This window comes from Eretmochelys imbricata, chromosome 5 (assembly GCF_965152235.1).
Source record: "Eretmochelys imbricata isolate rEreImb1 chromosome 5, rEreImb1.hap1, whole genome shotgun sequence".
In the NCBI taxonomy this organism is placed as follows: domain Eukaryota; kingdom Metazoa; phylum Chordata; order Testudines; family Cheloniidae; genus Eretmochelys; species Eretmochelys imbricata.
The window spans coordinates 69,108,187-69,124,106 of record NC_135576.1 but is presented as its reverse complement, the minus strand read 5'-3'; the positions used below and the strand labels follow the sequence as shown (position 1 = coordinate 69,124,106).

At 38.6% G+C, this 15,920-nt stretch overlaps 1 protein-coding gene across 2 annotated transcripts in view; it reads right to left on the bottom strand.

The window, feature by feature from the left end:
- FER (FER tyrosine kinase) overlaps window positions 1-15,920 on the bottom strand; it is a 446,225-nt gene that overhangs the window by 151,071 nt on the left and 279,234 nt on the right. For both annotated transcript variants that reach the window (XM_077817292.1, XM_077817291.1), the window contains 2 exons: window positions 13,778-13,893; window positions 12,205-12,299 (listed from right to left, as the gene is read on the bottom strand). In XM_077817292.1, coding sequence (XP_077673418.1) covers window positions 12,205-12,299; window positions 13,778-13,893 — 211 coding nt within the window. The remainder of the gene's footprint in view (window positions 1-12,204; window positions 12,300-13,777; window positions 13,894-15,920) is intronic.

The following is a 15,920-nucleotide window of genomic DNA, read 5'->3' as shown; positions in this document are numbered from 1 at the left end:
TCATGAAAGACCCGACACAGAAGATCCCTGGCTTCGATCTCCCATGAAGCTTATGGGCAACCCTAAACCGTATCTGCGCAAACCATAGCAGATGTGGATACTTGCTGCACAAATGGAGAATTAAAGACTCTCCTGTGTGCGACTATGGTCGCCCAGAACAGACCATAGAACATATAACAACTCAATGCCCATTTCACAAATATGAAGGAGGCATCACACCAACACATGCAGCTACTCCTGTTGCAATTATGTGGCTTAATCATCTAAATATAACATGATTAGTTGTTGCTCTACATTGACATCAGCCATACAAAGATGAAGACTGCTTTGTTTAGGATTCATATAAGTACTCATTTGCTCAAGAGAGGAGGAAATTCTTATTTCATCTCTTTTTAAACTATGGAAGATACAGGAATGATTCTGTAATGGTTGTAATAAATTCTGCTTTATGTCTAATAACCCTTTCCAGGATTAATGCTTTGTTAGTTAAGCCTTTTACTTCAGCCTCTAGAGAAGAATAAGGATTATTGGAATGTAATGGTCTATCCAAAAGACAATAAGAAAAATGCCAGTACAGTGTCTGTGCAATATGTCAACAGATAATAAACTTTTGTAATGTACAAATTAATGGAAGCAACTCTACTTTCAAACAATTAATATGCTTTCATTGTCTTGGTAAGTGGTAATCTTAAACTATTCCATCCTCATTTGTTTTTGAATATTAGGCACCAAATGAAACAGAGCAATCACACAACAGCCTGCTGCATTATGAAGTATCACTTTAAAATATCCATTGCTCCCAAATTTTGGTTCAGAAATATTTTGATGGATGAAATCAGAAATATACGCTTTGATATAATACAGTAATGAAAAAGTACATTGGCATGAATATAGTGGTTAAAAAACTATACATTAACAGCAAAAACCAACCACGTCAATGAATTAGTTTGAAATTCATGAAATTCATAAAAAGAGTTACACGAAACTAGTACATTTAACAACAACAGAAAAGAAAGGCTAGACTGTGCTTTTTTCACTTATCCCTGAGTAAGGAGTGGTATTACAGCTGCATTGTCCCAGAAAAAGCATCAGAAGGGAATGAGACTCAGGGCTAGTCTACACTCACAATGCTGCAGCAGCACTATTGTAGCGCTTAGTGAAGACGCTACCTATGCCAACAGAAGAGCTTCTCCTGTTGGCTTAGGTACTCCATCTCCCTGAGAAGTGGTAGCTATGTCAATGGGAGAAGCTCTCCTGTCAACATAGCTCTGTCTACATCGGGTGTTCAGTCGGTATAACTGCATCGCTCAGGGGTGTTTATTTTTCACACCCCTGAGCCAGGTAGTTATACTAACATAGGTTTGTTGTGTAGACAGAGCTAAGTGTCACAATTTGTCCTGACTCCCCTGCACGGTCAGGTTAAAGCTAGTCACTACAATGTAGATCTATATCCTTAAAGAGAAAAGGTATGCTTGAAAATATATTTCACCCCAAAAGATTTCTAATTAAAAGTTTACAAAGCTTTCATTTCCATTCATTTGAAACAAAAAGAAGAGAGAGAGAAGAAACAACATAAAAAGTACCAGATTTTATACTCAAACTAATGTCATGTTATTGTTCCTTTCCCTTCCCTTCCTCGTCCTCACCTTTCTCCTTTTATAATTTTTTGTTTCTTTTTCCTTCCTTCCCTTTCTTGCTAGGCAGAGCTTTGAATTTGCAGTGCAGTCATGGAGCTTTACAAAAACTAACAGCAATTTTTTTTAAAGTACATCAGAAGCAGGAAGCCTGCCAACAATCAATCAGTGGGGCCACTGCATGAATGAGGTGCTAAACGAGCACTCAAGGAAGATAAGGCCATTGCAGAGAAGCTAAATGAGTTCTTTGCATCAGATGCATTCTTGCATCTTCTTCACCTCAGAGGAAGTGAGGAAGATTCTTGAGCCATTCTTTTTAGGTGACAAATGTGATAAAACTGTCCCAAACTGAAGTGCCAATAGAAGAGATTTTGGAACAAACTGATAAATTAAACAGTAAAAAGTCACCAGGACCAGATGGTATTCACCCAAGAGTTCAGAAAGAACTCAAATATGATACTGCAAAACTACTAACAGTGCTATGCACCCTATCACTTAAATCAGCTTCTGTACCAGATGACTGGAGGATAGCTAATGTGACACCAGTTTTTTAAAAAAGGCTCCAGAGGCAATCCTGGCAATTACAGCCTGGGTAAGCCTAAACAATCTATTAGAATTCTTTGAGGGAGTCACCAAATGTGTTCCAGGCTGATCTGGTGGAGTGTACCTTGACTTTCAGAAAGCCTTTCACAAGGTCCCTCACCAAAGGCTCTTATGCAAAGTAAGCAGTTATGGGTAGATCCTCTCATGCACCAGTAACTGGTTAAAAGACAGAAAACAAAGAGTATAAATAAATGGGCAGTTTTCACAATGGAGAACGGTAAATATTGGTGTCCTCCAGGGATATGTACTGGGACCAGTGTTGTTCATCATATTCATAAGTGATCTGGAAAATGGGGTAAACAGAGAGGTGGCAAAATTTGAAGACAATACTAAATTACACAAAATCGTTTAGTCCAAAGCACACTGTGAAGTGTTACAAAGGGATCTCAAGCAACTGCGTGACTGGGCAACAAAATGGCAGATAAAATTCAATGCTGACAAATGCCAAGTAATGCACATTGGAAAATATAATCCCAACTATACATACAAAATGATGGGATCTCAATTAGCTGTTTCCACTCAAGAAAGATCTTGGACTCATTGTGGATAGTTCTCTGAAAACATCCGATCAATGTGCAGCAGCAGTTAAAAAAACCTAACAGAATGTTAGGAACTATTAGGAAAGGGTTAGATAAGAAGACAGAAAATATTGTAATGCTACTATATAAATCCATGGTATGCCCACACCTTGAATCCTGTGTGCAGTTCTGGTTGCCCCACCTCAATAAAGATTTATTAGAATTGGAAAAGGTACCAAGAAGGGAAACAAAAATTATTAAAGGTATGGAACAGCTTCCATATGAGGACAGATTAAAAAGATTGGGACTTTTCAGCTTGGAAAAGAGACAACTAAGGGGGGAATATGATAGATGTCTATAAAATTATGAATAGCGTGGAGGAAGTTATTAAGAAATGTTATTCACTCCTTCGCATAACAGGAATCAGGGATTGCCCAATGAAATTAAGAGGCAGCCAGTTTAAAACAAACAATACCAAGTACTTCTTCATAGTCAATTGGTGGAACTCATTGCCAGGGGATGTTGTGAAGGCCAAAACTACAACTGGGTTCAAAAAAGAACTCAATAAGTTCATTGAGGATAGGTCCATCAATGGTTATTAGCCAAGATGGTCAGGGATGCAACCCCATACTCCAGGTGTCCCTAGCCTCTGACAGCCAGAAGCTGAGTGTGGACGAGAGGGGGATGGGATCACTTGATAATTGCCCTGTTCTGTTCATTTCCTCTGAAGCATCTGGCATTGACCACTACTGGAAGATAGGATATTGGGCTAGATGGACCATTTGTCTGACCCAAGATGGCTGTTCTTATGTTGTTTATATATTTACAAGTAACCAAAACCTATAGTATTATAGGAGAAATACGGAGTTGGGACTAGCAGGTAAGAAAGGAAAATAGTCAATGAGAAGATCTTCATTTTAACCAGTGGTTCAAAATGCAAGAGAGTTTGAGAAATCCTGATACACAATCCTTTTTCAAATTGTTTTGTATTTTTATTCTCAATTCGGCATCTTATCTTCTTAAAGAAATCACATGCAAAAAACCTTCTCTGCAGTAATTATTATTACACAAGAGTCAGGAAATGCTGATTTAGGCCCATAAAGCCGAGTCCTTGCAAGAATTTGTGCGGCATTCTCCACCAAATTATTTCCTTGTACCATTTGTCCAGTTCTCTACTGCACATTTATGATTTCAGTGAGTTCATATTATCTGAGGAGGACAGGATAAAATTAAATCTTTTTAATAATATTTTCAAGGCTGTTGGCAAATTAGGCATTATGCAGTCACAAAACATATTAAACCTTCTGCTTCACTAAATCTCTCTTTCACAGCAGTCAATTAGCATGAACAAGTACCTCAAATAAGAGTATTTCCATTTTCCATAAAACCCTAGTCACTTATCTCCAACAAAAAATGCATATGGTCAACAGATTATAGAAAAAGGACTTGAATGGTTATCTTAGCAATGTGTTTCAAACTGCTGAGTTTTTAAAAACTTCCTAGATATTTTATTCTCTTTTTAAATTTTTGAATAGACTGTACATTCAGATCTTTTTTACAAATAACTAGATCGCCTCTTCAATAAATCTGAAGGATATAGAGTTGATCTTGATTTAGAAGTAAAACTGGTTTATTAATGGGTAATAATAGGAAATCTAAACTATTTTGTAATAAAATATAAATAAATTACTAAGTATTTTACATACAGCCAGAAAAGTATGCTTTTTAAAAGATATCCTGGAGAGTCCTTTTTAGTAATGATACCAATGTTATTTTATTGAGACATTTATACATGGTATCTGTGGCATGACTAATATATGAAATATGAACCAGTTGGCAAAATCCCCTCTTTTTTATCCAAAGACCTAATTACTGGTGCTTCTTCATTATGGAAGATGTCTGGTTTGACTGAAAAGCAACAGAACTCAACCCTTCTTAGAAAGTGACTATAATATTAGCCTTTTTAAATTAAGACAGAAAACTGTGTTTGTAAACATAGGGGTGTATTGTTGCTTTTAAAAACATAATGAAAGGGTGTAGTTATTTTTAAAACCTTGACATGTTTGAGTAAAATGTTCCCATTTCTAAATTAAACTACAATTTGGATTCTAGAAAATAATGCTTTAATCGTCTAGGTAAATACGAAAGACAGATGCTACTGTAACTAGATGAAGATCTTGCAATGAGTTATCCAACAGCTATCTAAATCAAATTGTAAACGTAAAATAAAAAAAGTTAAAAGATGTTTCTCTTGCAATTGCCAAGCTTTCAAACAACTACAAAAGTAAAAGTATAAAAACTGCAGATGGGCAGAGGATATTTTACATAGAATGTTATTTTCAAATGTTTTTCTTGTTAACATTTTTTTCTGGTCTTTGTAGCACTTTATATCTTCTAGATGTTTTGATTCCTCATGTCAAATCTGGTTTTCATGGTGTAAGAATCCTCTATATACATATCTTTTTTATTTCTCTCACTGTTTTCAGAAAACAGAACTACTTAAACTCAGTTATGCTCACAAATGCTTTGATCATAAAAATGTACAGGGTGAACAAGTAGCCAAATTTAATCTTATTCTCAATATTTTAACCACCCCCCCTATTCCCTCTCTCACTTCTGTCTGTTTTCAGATAGAAATCCCCCTTCATCTTCTCGGGAGAAGGGGAGGAGCAGAAGGAACAGCAGCTATTTCAAAGAGCAGTAATCCTCAGAAACCAGGGAACCATGGCTCCTATCCCTGGAAATGATAGTAGTAAAACATGGCAGTTTTGGGGAGGAACACACCATCTGCCCCCCAAAGGGAGAGGGTGGGGGAAGACTGGACAGGAGCAGCTGTGCCACCCCCTCTATTCCCAATAAGCCAGGGTAGTTTGGTGAATATGGGAAGGAATATTTTCCGCCTACCCTTGCAATGGGAGGAACAGAATTAGAAACATAAATAATAAGATATGGGATGTGGACCTGAGGCTGAAGAGGATCCTAACAGGAGCGGGAAAGAATCCATTCATTATCTTCCATGTGGGAACAAATGATATGGCTAGATTCTCACTGGAACATATCAAGGGAGACTATCCCAGGATGGGGAAGATGCTAAAAGAAATTGAGGCTCAGGTGATCTTCAGTGGGATTCTGCCTGTTCCTAGAGAAGGGCAACAAAGGCATGACAAGATTATGATGCTCAACAGATGGCTCAGGCAGTGGTGCTATAAGGAGGGCTTTGGGATGTATGGCCACTGGGAACCATTCATGGACAGGGGACTGTTCTCTCAGGATGGACTTCACCTGAGTAAGAAGGGAAATAGACTTCTAGGATGGAGGCTGGCACAAGTGATCAAGAGAGCTTTAAACTAGGAATCTGGGGGAGATGTCCAGGTAATCTCCACGCCAGTTATTCTCTTTGAGAGGGAAGAAAACGAAGTAAGAAAGGATATTGCCGTGGGTAGGAAAATGGACATAAGGGTAGGTACATACCAATCTAATAGGTAATATTGGCGATAGAATGTCTGTGCCCAATGGAGTAAAGAATGTGAGTGAATTCAAATGGCAAAAATTAAGATGTTTGTACACTAATGCGAAGAGCCTAGGTAATAAAATGGAGGAACTAGAGCTACTGGTGCAGGAAGTGAAACCAGATATTATAGGGATAACAGAAACATGGTATAGTAGTCATAACTAGACTATGGATATTGAAGGGTATATGCTGTTTAAGAAAGACAGAAATAAAGGCAAAGGTGGTGGAGTAGCATTGTATATCAATGATGAGGTAGACTGTAAAGAAATAAGAAGTGATGGAATGGATAAGACAGAGTCTGTCTGTGCAAAAATCACATTGGGGAAGAAAGTTACTAGAGCCTGCCCTGGGATAGTGCTTGGGGTGTGCTATAGAACACCAGGATCTGATACGGATATGGATAGAGACCTCTTTAATGTTTTTAAACAAGTAAATACTAATGGGAATTGTGTGACCATCCAGATATAGACTGGAGGACAAGTGCTAGTAATAATAATAGGGCTCAGATTTTCCTGGATGCGATAGCTGATGGATTCCTTCACCAAGTAGTTGCTGAACCAACAAGAGAGAATGCCATTTTAGATTTGGTTTTGGTGAGCAGTGAGGACCTCATAGAAGAAATGATTGTAGGGGACAACCTTGGTTCGAGCGACCCTGAGCTAATTCAGTTCAAACTAAATGGAAGGATAAACAAAAATAGATCTGTGACTAGGGTTTTTGATTTCAAAAAGGCTAACTTAAAAAAATTAAGGAAATTAGTTAGGGAAGTGGATTGGATTGAAAAACTTGTGAATCTAAAGGCGGAGGAGGCCTGGAATTATTTCAAGTCAAAGTTGCAGAAACTATTGGAAGCCTGCATCCCAAGAAAGGGGAAAAAATTCATAGGCAGGAGTTGTAGACCGAGCTGGATGAGCAAGCATCTCAGAGAGGTGATTAAGAAAAAGCAGAAAGCCTAAAAGGAGTGGAAGATGGGAGGGATTAGCAAGGAAAGCTACCTTATTGAGGTCAGAATATGTAGGGGTAAAGTGAGAAAGGCCAAAAGCCATGTAGAGTTGGACCTTGCAAAGGGAATTAAAAACAATAGTAAAAGGTTCTATAGCCATATAAATAAGAAGAAAACATAAAGAAGAAGTGGGACATCTTAACACTGAGGATGGAGTGGAGGTTAAAGGATAATCTAGGCATGGCCCAATATCTAAACAAATATTTTGTCTCAGTCTTTAACGAGGCTAATGGGGAGCTTAGGGATAATGGTGGGATGACAAATGGGAATGAGGATATGGAGGTAGATATTACCACGTCCGAGGTAGAAGCCAAACTCGAACAGCTTAATGGGACTAAATCGGGGGGCCCGGATAATCTTCATCCAAGAATATTAAAGGAACTGGCACATGAACTTGCAAGCCCGTTAGCAAGAATTTTTAATCAATCTGTAAACTCAGGGGTTGTACCGTATGACTGGAGTTCCTATTTTTAAGAAAGGTTAAAAAAAAGCGATCCGGATAACTACAGTCCTGTTAGTTTGACATCTGTAGTATGCAAGGTCTTGGAAAAAAATTTGAAGGAGAAAGTAGTTAAGGACTTTGAGGTTAATGGTAATCGGGACAAAATACAACATGGCTTTACAAAAGGTAGATTGTCTCAAACCAACCTGATCTCCTTCTTTGAGAAGGTAACAGATTTTTTAGACAAAGGGAACACAGTAGATCTAATTTACCTCGATTTCAGTAAGGCATTTGATATGGTTCCACATGGAGAAATATTAGCTAAATTGGAAAAGATGAGGATCAGTATGAAAATTGAAAGGTGGATAAGGAACTGGTTAAAGGGGAGACTACAGCGGTGTATTCCCCTCTCAGAAGTCATCTGTTCTACCACTGGGAGAAAAGGGAGAGGAACCTGCACCTCAGAGACTTTCAAGCCACAGAGCAGGAGATTTGTCCAACCTAGCCAACAGAGAGGGGTCCGAGAGAGAGAGAGCGTGCAAGAGAGTGCAATTACATAATTGTTTGTTTTTCAGTCGTGGGTCCCTAAGCAAACAGAAATGATATATTTTGTGGAAAAAAACCCTAAATTTGGCTTTTAGTTCAGAGACCTTCACTTCTATGTAATGCAATAGCCAGGAATAAATAAATAAAGTCACTTTAATAAGCTATTATAGGTTTATGTTGTGGGTTGAAGACTGCTGGCTTGAGGTGACTGGTTGCATTGACTGGCAGAAGAAAATGTTGAAACTAGGTGACAGTTTGCTCTCATTACCATGCATGGCTCTTTTTGTGACCTTCACTCACTCACTCTCTCATGGCTGTATTTCTGAAGTGTGTTCTTTTATTTATTTATTCTGTGGAATATATCATTGCTCTATAGGCTTTTTTGAATTTTCCTATCACAGTGTTCATTTCTGTGGGAGGAGTGTCATTTCTTATGCTCTGTAATAAGTGTAATAATCTTTCACTTAAAGATGTTTGTGTTTCAAACATGTTATATTCTTTGGCTATGTGTATAGCAACATCTGCGTTGTTTCCTGTGGCCAACAGTGATTGTATGCTTGTTTAACTGTGAGTCTGCCACCCTTCTTTTGAGTCCTAACATTAGCTACTTTATCCTGAGATATATTTTCTTTTCCAGTTTCCAAAATACAGGACAGTCATGAAATGATCTGACTCTGCAATTGGAACTAGAAAGAGCCACAAATAAAGCACTAAAAAAAGGAGTACTTGTGGCACCTTAGAGACTAGCACTGAAACCCAAATCACAGCAATCTCAAAAGAGAATAAACAGCACATATCCCACACATAGGAGGTATACAAGGGAACAAAAATATACTTCACAAATAAGGAATCAAAACAGGAATCTATAGGAAAGGGCAAACTATATGCAAAAAAATGAGCAAAGATAATGGGTGAAATCCCACCACAGTATGTAGCCAAATGTTTCTATTATATTCCCTGGAGAGACTACAATGTAGCCCTATAAACCAGAGTCTTCTACAGTTCTGCTTTTCACAGTGTGATACAATTTTATACAATTAAATTTTCTGTTTTGAACTAATTTTCTTAAATTGAGTTGCAGGATTATATAGTTTAAAGATCCTCAAGTGTACTCACTAGGATTGCCAACTTTGTAATATTTAAAAAACAGACACGCCAGCAGGAGTGCCGGGGACTGCTCCTGCCTGCCTCTTCCCACAAGGTCCGACCCCTGACCCACCCCTTCCCAAGGCCCTGCTCCTGCCTCTCCCCACCCACCAAGGCCCCACCCTCTATTTGCTCCTCTTTCCCCCTCCACCGTTCTGTCATTCTCTGCTTTTCCCCTCCTCTTCCTTCTGCCCAGAAGGGACTTGCCTTCAGAGCTGGGATCTGCTGCTGCCCAACACAGGTAGGAGGTGGCCCCAACTGAGTAGGGGCTGGCATAGGTAATGACCAGGCACCTCCCTGCCTCCCCCACCTGCAGTAACCGGATACTGTCAAGTCCCCTTTCTGACCGGACTTTCCGGTCGAAAACCAGACACATGTCCATCCTAGTATCTGCATTTGTTATTTTATTTGCAGAGAGAAAATATAAAGAGAGATAAACAATAAACACACACTGAGAAAACTGGGCCAAGTGATGCAGGGAGTGAAAGCACTAGTGTTTCACCTATGAAGATCCAAGTTCAAGTTCTAGGTCTGATCACAAGTGAAACTTATTTTAGGTAGTCTCATCCAAATTTGCCATCAGGGAGGTGAAAACCACTAGTGGTAATATTCTGCGCACAGCCATCACTCCTCTAATATAAAGCTAGTACCCAGCCCTTCCTCCGTCTGCCCCATTCACCAGCACCAGAATTCCTAACTTCTCTAGTTGGGTTGGTCCTGTTCCTGGTGTGCTGGCCATTTTTAACTCTCGAAAAGGCTTGGTACTAGGTGTGAAGGATTGTAAATACTACAAAGGCTACTGAGGCATTGTAGCGGGGTGGTCACCCCGCTCCAGCCATGAAGGGGTTAAAACAGCCCTGGGAGAGGGCTGCCTGGGGGAGCCAATAGTAAAAGCAGCCCTGGAGAGGGCTTCAGCTGGGAAAAGCTAGGCTGATAGGGGGAAGCGGCCACAACTGGGGCCATGCCCCAATCGGGCCACAGCTGGCCCTGTAAGAGGGCTGAGGGCCAGGAGCTATAAGATTCTCACTTTAGCCTGGGAGTGGGAAGGGCTAGCTGCCTGGGAGCAAGGTACATGAAGCAGAGCAGTGCTGGGGAAAAGGACAAAGGGAGCTGGGGAGCTCCAGCCTGGTAAACCCCAGGCTGCAGGCCTTGTTGGGGGCCTACAAAGGTACTGGGGCTATAGAGGTGCAGCCTGGGAATAGGCAGAGGCAGCTTATCCAACCTCCTTGCCAACGATGAGCAGTCATGACAGACTGCAGTCTGCCCCCTTGAGCGGGGGCTACATGATGACTGGCAGTAGCCACTGAGGCAAGGTGGGGATAGAGGGTTGGGGGCTCCCCTGGGAAGGAAAACGCAGAGTAAGGGGTACTGCTGGGGGCAGAACCCTGAGGTAAAGTGGCACTGGGGTCTTAGAGGGACACGGGGTCTGAGGCAGACAAGACACCGGCCAGTAGAGGGCGCTTTGGAGTTGGAAAGAGCTATTTCCCAGGACGACCAGCACTGGTGAATCATCGCATCACTACAATTATGCAAGCATGGAAGCTAGCCAGAATACCCAGAGCACAACAAAGCACACCAGGATCAGAGTTAGGAAGTTTCTTGCAGATTTGAAGCCAGGAGGGGGGAAAAAACAACTTTTAGGTGGGTGTGAAGGTAGAAATGGTCACGGGTGAAAGATTTAAAATCTCATTCACTGATTTCCCCACATACCACTCTACCAGAGGCCTGCTTTTTCATCTTGTCCTGGGCCCTGTGAATCCTGGACCAAAATGGCAGAAGTGTCTCAGGCCAGGATATAAGAACATTGGCAGAGATGTCTGTGGAAGCCTTCACAAAGCATGGCCAGAATAAGCCTGGCTCAAGACAATGCTATTAGTCTCCCATTTTCATAAACAATAAAAGTCAGTCACATATACAACAAAATCTCATTGAGAAAGACAGTAAATCATAATGGGACTAAGATTTCACTGTTGCATCTGTGCTTCTGTTAATACTCAAGTATTATAAACAATAAACTACACCCAGACTTTCAATGAAAATATAGGCTATTTCTTTGTGAATGGAATGGTTCTTGTTACATTCCAGAATATAATTTTGAAGTCTTTTTTTTTAAAACTCATCACCTATATTAACTGTGCTGCATAGTAAGGAACACCAGTGGTTACCAAGAACACAACTTTTCTTCCTACAGACAGATTCAAAGTGGGAATAAAGTGCCTAGCAGCTGCTGTTATCCTAACAGTTGGAAACTGTCTCCATCAGCTGGCAAAATACAAACACAGCAGTCCAAAAGTGGTACAATGCTATCAGAAAAAGAAAGAATACGATTTTCCTAAATAACCTATTTTCATACTTTTTAATGGAAGAGATATACATAAAACACAAAAGAAACTTCAGTGGATAGGGCATATTATAGATCATTACTCATCTGTACCAAAGATTTACAGAAGTTGAATGTCTAAATTTAAACTCAGTTAACTCATCAATAGCAAAGACATCAATAACATAGGCAACACATGGAAAAAAGGGGTATTTTGTTCTACACTGGAGTGAGGAAAATTAAGACTATTCCTGCACTAAACAAATGTGTAGTGGTACTTTCTAACAGCTTGTGATGTTTGGGTTGGTTATAGAGAAACTCACATCAGACCTGCACAGCATCATGGCTAGCATAAACCAAGCTCTCTAAAAAGTTTATAAATGTAGAACTGTTGGGATAGATCATGATAACGCTAATAAAGGCAATTAAGACATCATAAACTAAGGGCTATATGTTATAAAAATGCAAAAAAGAAATTTACCTGGAATAAGTTCCATAACTATATAAATAGGCTGCCTTTGAGTGCAAACTCCTATTAGCTTGACAATATTGGGATGGTCATATTGCTTGAGTATTCTGCATAGGGTGCAAAAATTTTGATTACGTTAGTATATTTCATTATGCAAGCTGATTAAAATAAATATCAGCAGAAAGTATCTTAAACCTCTAACATTATTTTAAAGCAAAATTTTCCTTGTTATATTATCCAAAATAAAAACCAGTTGCTTTCAATGCATCAAACGTACCACTCTGTGGAATTACAATCATACCACTCTGATGAGAAAATTAAAAACTAGTGAATACATTAACTAGTTTACAAGTCAAGATCTACTTAAGTATTCTCATAGTGATCCCACCATTTGTACACATCATAAAACAACTATATAATTTGACATGACAAGGCAGTCATACCTCATGAGGCCCAGAATTTAACTGAAAGATCAGAACTGGGCAGTGCTGGGAGAGTTCAGTCAAAAACCTTGCAAAGCATCTGTTTGCACAGCTCAATCACCAACTCATTTTCCTGAGCATTAAATACAGTAAAAATAATTTAAACTGAAAACAAAAAATTAAGGATAATGATTCCAATTTAGGAAGCTAAAACAATAAAACTTGCATCTGTTCAAGTAAGGCTATGATGAGAATATTTACAGACAGAAGAATATGCCATGATTTATAAATGAAAAGGAGGGCTGGTGAGAATTCTAGAGAGACATCATAGCTTCTGAAAGTTTGCTGCCTACTAATTAACTTGAACCACCTCTTGTAAAAGAAAATGGAAAGCTTTAGTATGCTTGAATGCCATCTCAGTAAGGAATAATATATTTCATTTTAATTTCAATATAAAATTATTTCTTGAGTTGCAGGCTGCTTAGCAAGTGAAGCAATTCCTTGGTAGCCAGCCAGGCTATTAGCATGAAATCAAAGCCATTTTCAAGGAATTATATAGTTCAGATATCCAGTAAGTCATTTGTATATAGCTAATGTTTTCTACCTTTCTATCTCCTTAAAACTCAGTTATTTATCTAACAATGAAACTATGTTAAACTCTAGAGTGAGGACAGCAAGATAACTTAAAACATTTTACAATATTGTGGTACACTCCCTTACCCTGAGAATTTAAAGGCCATGTACTTGTGTTCTCATGTATCAGCTCACATACTTGGGCTTAGCAGGCTTTTCACCAATGTTTTATAATATAATTGCTATTTCAACCTCATTTTTCCCCACTATCAGGAATATCCTTTGCCTGTCTGGCACAGCCCAGTTCTTCCAGAAGGCCTGTTTCTTCCCAAGAAAGATTAGTTAATGAGGTCAACATTTACATGTTTTATGACTACCACTACTACTCTAAAGTCTTGCTTGAGTCTATGATAAGGTCAGAACTTTGGGAAAAAAAGCTCTTAACTGGCTGGCAATGTTAGTTTCAGGGCTTATTTATGATTGCTGGACTGGTCACTAAAGATACCCGAAATCTTTAATTTTCAAAATTAAAATTTCAATTAAAAAAAATTCAAGGTAAGCATATATCTAATTACATGTAGAGAACTCACCTGGCCTCTGATAAAAATTTTATTTTCAGTTCCTGAGGAAGATCTTCTTTACAAGTTTTTACAGCAACAGGAGTTTTATCCTTTAATGTTCCCTTATATACTTCACCAAAATTACCCTGAAATTGCAAATATATATATTCATTGTGCTGAGTAAACACATGATTTTTAAGTCTTCAGAAAAATAAGAAACAGATACCTCATATCAAAGAATTTTCATTAGGATCTATGTTTTAAAGATGCTTTTATAAAATCATACTAACTTCAAAGGAAAATTGTTTTATTTTCTTGCTCTTACTCTAACATCATCCAGTTCATAATCCATTTTTATATTTGATCATATCTAACATACAAAATCTGACAAGATATTCTACTGTAACTTTAAAATATTTTCTGAACAAACGAAATAAGTTGGTCTTCAACTCCTTTTTTTAGTCAGTGGAACTTCATTAACTTCTAAAATCTGGGTTACATGTTGAAAATATTACTTTCTTCCTTCTCTTCGATATTAACTCCACATCTCCAGATAAGAAAATGGAGAATTGTTTATTCCCTACTTTGAGATGCAGAATTTTTGTTATCTGATATGATCTTTGATGGGGCATGACATAGGCAACTGTACTGATTACAGTATAATCAACTATTGTTACAGCCAGTTCTCATCCGTGTTGTTACATTACTATGCACAACGAGGAGTCCTTATGGCTCCTAAGAGACTAGCAAATTTGTTTGGGCATAAGCTTTCGTGGGCTAAAACCCACTTCATCAGATGCATGGAGTGAAAAATACAGTAAGCAGAACATATATTCTAGCACATGAAAAGATGGGAGTTGCCTTACCAAGTGGGGGGCCAGTGCTAACGAGCCGATTCAATTAATTCACTTTCACCTTAATTGAATCGGCTCGTTAGCACTAGCCCCCCACTTGGTAAGGCAACTCCCATCTTTTCATGTGCTAGAATGTATATTCTGCTTACCGTATTTTTCACTCCATGCATCTGATGAAGTGGGTTTTAGCCCATGAAAGCTTATGCCCAAATAAATTTGTTAGTCTCTAAGGAGCCACAAGAACTCCTCGTTGTTTTTGCTGATACAGACTAACATGGCTACAACTCTGAAACCTATTACTATCTACATATAAATTGGGCAGGGAGGCCAAAGGCTCACCATATACAGGAAGGTTTTCCTCTCCCATTTTCAAAATTTTACGCTCTACACAAAGGTGAGGTTTGAGGCCCCACATTTTGCCAATAAGTGGATTTAAAAAGTAACTTGTTCTATATTCAGATTTCTGAGATGCCAAGCAAGAGCTTTTCAGTGAAAGACATATTTTTTAAATTGGCCTTTACAGCAGGATAATATGGAATAATTAGGCAGGAGAGTAGAATGAAGACAACTAAAAAGTAATTTAAGCTTACCATAAAGTTGCTGATTATCTAAACAATAACTATGATTGAGATATGGGAACTAATTAGTTCAAGACCGAAGGCGCAGCAAATCAAAAGAAACTATTGCAGGCCCAAGGGTGCTCTCAGTTTCTGCCTTTTCACTACTTAGGCTTAAGAAACTAGGAAAGATTATACTCATGCAAAGGAGCAGACCATGCACAGGAGCACAAAACTGAAGGGCATATTTCCTTTATCTGTGCTTGTTGGTTTTCTTTTTTTCTTCCCCCCCTGTAAGAACAGATATGGCTAAATCTTAAAGTTATCCCTGGTTTATCTCTACACAGATCTCTTTCCTTATGTGTGCCTCTGTTTGGAGTTTTGTGACTTCAGTAAGCATAGCCAGAATTTGCAGGAAGTGGTTTCCTTGTTTTTCTGAGTAAATAAGGGTTTTTTTAAATAATCACCACACATTTATGTACATGAGCACACATACTAATGTGAAAAGCAAAAAAAAAGGGGGGGGGGAAGAGATACAAACGGTAAGGAGAAAGAGATAAAACTCAGGCGGATGATAGCAATGCTGTTATAGTTACAAGGTACTTCTATTCTAAATCCCTATTTATAAACACAACTTTGAAAAATCATCTTACATGAAAAACACCAAGATATAAAACAATTTTTAAAAAATATTTAAGTCTGTACTTATATAATATTCCCTTCATAAAACTGAACTGTAGAATTATTACTTCCTCTACTATC